At 37.2% G+C, this 2,751-nt stretch overlaps 1 protein-coding gene across 3 annotated transcripts in view; it reads left to right on the top strand.

Moving 5' to 3' along the window:
• Window positions 1-1,098, top strand: part of LOC101860355 (thioredoxin-related transmembrane protein 2-B) — an 8,448-nt gene extending 7,350 nt beyond the window's left edge. The window contains exons 8-9 of one of the 3 annotated variants that reach the window (XR_004859001.1): window positions 299-518; window positions 574-1,098. Coding sequence is in view for 1 of the 3 variants with exons in the window: in XM_005106230.3 (XP_005106287.1) it covers window positions 299-403 (105 nt within the window). In the remaining 2 variants the exon portion in view is untranslated. The other 2 variants (XR_001185164.2, XM_005106230.3) reach the window with 2 other exon arrangements.
• The last annotated feature ends 1,653 nt before the right edge of the window (window positions 1,099-2,751 follow it).

The raw sequence follows: 2,751 nt of genomic DNA, 5'->3' as shown, positions 1-2,751 counted from the left end.
ATCTACAACAGGGAACTGCTGCTTTTTCTTTCCTAATCCTTACTATCGTCATTTACCCTCAACTTCTTTTGTATGTTTGTCACTCTTGTGACCCGCTATTTCCGGGGTGCCTTGATAGTCGAAACAGGCTTTGTTCTGTTGAGGCTAGGGAGGTGAGCAGAGTAAGCCTGATTCCCTGTAAGGATTTCTCTGTTGACATCCACCCTTTGGCGCTCATATGACCTTATGCAGTTGCGAGCGCCGTAAAACCTCTACTACTAAAATAAAACTGTTGAGCTCCCCCGTTGTTTGTCCCCAGGAGAATGTACTGAGGGAGTTCCAGCTGAACGACGTCTACCACGAGTGTAAGAAGGCGCTCTCGGCCAGGAAGAAAGACAAGGCACAGGACAAGAAGGAGCAGTGATCTCAGACGCGTTATATGTCTAGTTTTATATATATATAGTTGTCTGACTTTGTATGAAAACTTAATCAAGGATCTTCGGGAGTGACTGTTGAGTGTGGGTCGTGGGTTACACAAGGTCGTGGGTCAAGGGTGACACAAGGTCGTGGGTCATGGGTCATGGGTGACACAAGGTCGTGGGTCATGGGTGACACAAGGTCGTGGGTCATGGGTGACACAAGGTCATGGGTCAAGGGTGACACAAGGTCATGGGTCAAGGGTGACACAAGGTCGTGGGTCAAGGGTGACACAAGGTCATGGGTCAAGGGTGACACAAGGTCATGGGTCATGGGTGACACAAGGTCGTGGGTCATGGGTGACACAAGGTCGTGGGTCATGGGTGACACAAGGTCGTGGGTCAAGGGTGACACAAGGTCGTGGGTCAAGGGTGACACAATACTCTGGTTTTGTATGTCATGGTGCTGCAGAACTTTTTTTTTTGCTGGATTTTTATGATTGGAGGTATTAAATGTGTTCAAATTTTGAATGTTGAGTCGTAGTTGTGTACGTGTTTCTCAAATGTGTGTGAATGTCAGGTAAACAAGAGGTTATAGCGGGTGTTGATGGCCTAGGCTCCACTGGGAGTTAGGAAGGGCAAGAGAGAGAGAGATACTGAGTGTTGATGGCCTAGGCTCCACTGGGAGTTAGGAAGGGCAAGAGAGAGAGAGAGAGAGAGAGATACTGAGTGTTGATGGCCTAGGCTCCACTGGGAGTTAGGAAGGGCAAGAGAGAGAGACAGAGATACTGGGGGTTTTTTTTTCATGATTGTTTTCTGTTTTCCTACCTTGTGTTTTTGTAGGAAGTCATTTTTTAAAAATTGCCGTCATCAAAATGTTGGTCATTACAATGCTGTATCATTAGTGGCTACAACCCTTTGTTGCTGACACTGTCCTATAGGCACTATGTGTGTTTTGTCGTGAGCACAAATTTTAGTTAAACGACATGATCTGGAGTGACATTTTCTCACTGTCCGTCTGCTTTGATCGTCCACTTTGTGTTCTCAATGTCGTAGTGTTGTGGTCTCCACCTGGGTAGTGCTTGGGGTGATAATGAAGGAATTCTTGACAAAATGATTATAATAGTTACTTCCCTTGTAGGGTTGGGTCGATTTAAATCAGTTGATTTTTAAAATTTAAATCAACTTGATTTTTAAAATTAAAAGCAGTGATTTAAATCACTTTAAAATAAAAAATATTTTTATTCAGTTTTTACATATTTAAACATTCAGAATGCCTTTCCTTGGTTTTATAAAATAAATATAAGGTTTAGTAGACTAATATAATCATGCTTAAAAGTCTGCTTTTCCCCCTGTCACTGTAAAATACAATATTCAATTTACTTATTTTTTTCATTATAATTGAAATAAGCATTTTTTTTTTAGACAAACTCAAGTGCGCACACACATCTAGATTTATTAAATGTAAACACTTAATAATTTATTGAATGTCAGATCAAATCAATTGTGACAGAGGAGAATAAAGACATTCACAAATAAATCACAAACAATGTAACAGAAATAATAATTCAGATATATTGCAAGGAACAAAATGGCCACTGAAGGAATTTTGAAAATAAATCACTTTCCTACAACATTATCAGTATTACAATAACCAACAATTTAGATCATGTTGAAATTACCCGTTGTGTTGTTTGGAGTTGAAGAAACCCAATAATACAGTACAGTATTACAATAACCAACAATTTAGATCATGTTGAAATTACCCGTTGAGTTGTTTGGAGTTGCAGGTTTGGAAAAGAAACACAATACAATATTCAATTTACTTTTTTTTCATAAAATTGAAATTAGCATTTTCTTTTTTTTTAAAAGACAAACACAAGCACGCACTCACACACACACACTAATAAAATGCAAGTTTATCTATGCATAATTACCCGTCCTTCCTTTGAGACTGACATTTTCTTCTTTTTTTTGTCTGTAGCCATGAATAATTCCCTGATATATATATATATATATATATATATATATATATATATATATATATATATATATATATATATATATAGCAGATTAAGGCTTTCTTTTGCTGTTGCTTAAATTAATCATTAGTTAAAATAAAGACAATGCATTTTGCACTAAAAGAACATACTTTTAGCCACTAAAAATTCCAAACTGTGTCTACATAAAAAAAAAATCAAAACTATTTTAAAAATCTGATTTAAATTGAAAAAAATCGATTTTTAAAATTTTTATTAAACATTTTTAAAAAATCACCAACTCTGTTCCCTGAAGAGTGTACAGAATCCATGTACTTGATAGTTTGATCTGATCTTGTGTCCTTGGGAAAGACACT

The sequence above is a fragment of the Aplysia californica genome, unplaced genomic scaffold (assembly GCF_000002075.1).
Source record: "Aplysia californica isolate F4 #8 unplaced genomic scaffold, AplCal3.0 scaffold00521, whole genome shotgun sequence".
In the NCBI taxonomy this organism is placed as follows: domain Eukaryota; kingdom Metazoa; phylum Mollusca; class Gastropoda; order Aplysiida; family Aplysiidae; genus Aplysia; species Aplysia californica.
The sequence above is the reverse complement of the archived record's forward strand: the minus strand, read 5'-3'. Positions and strand labels throughout refer to the sequence as shown.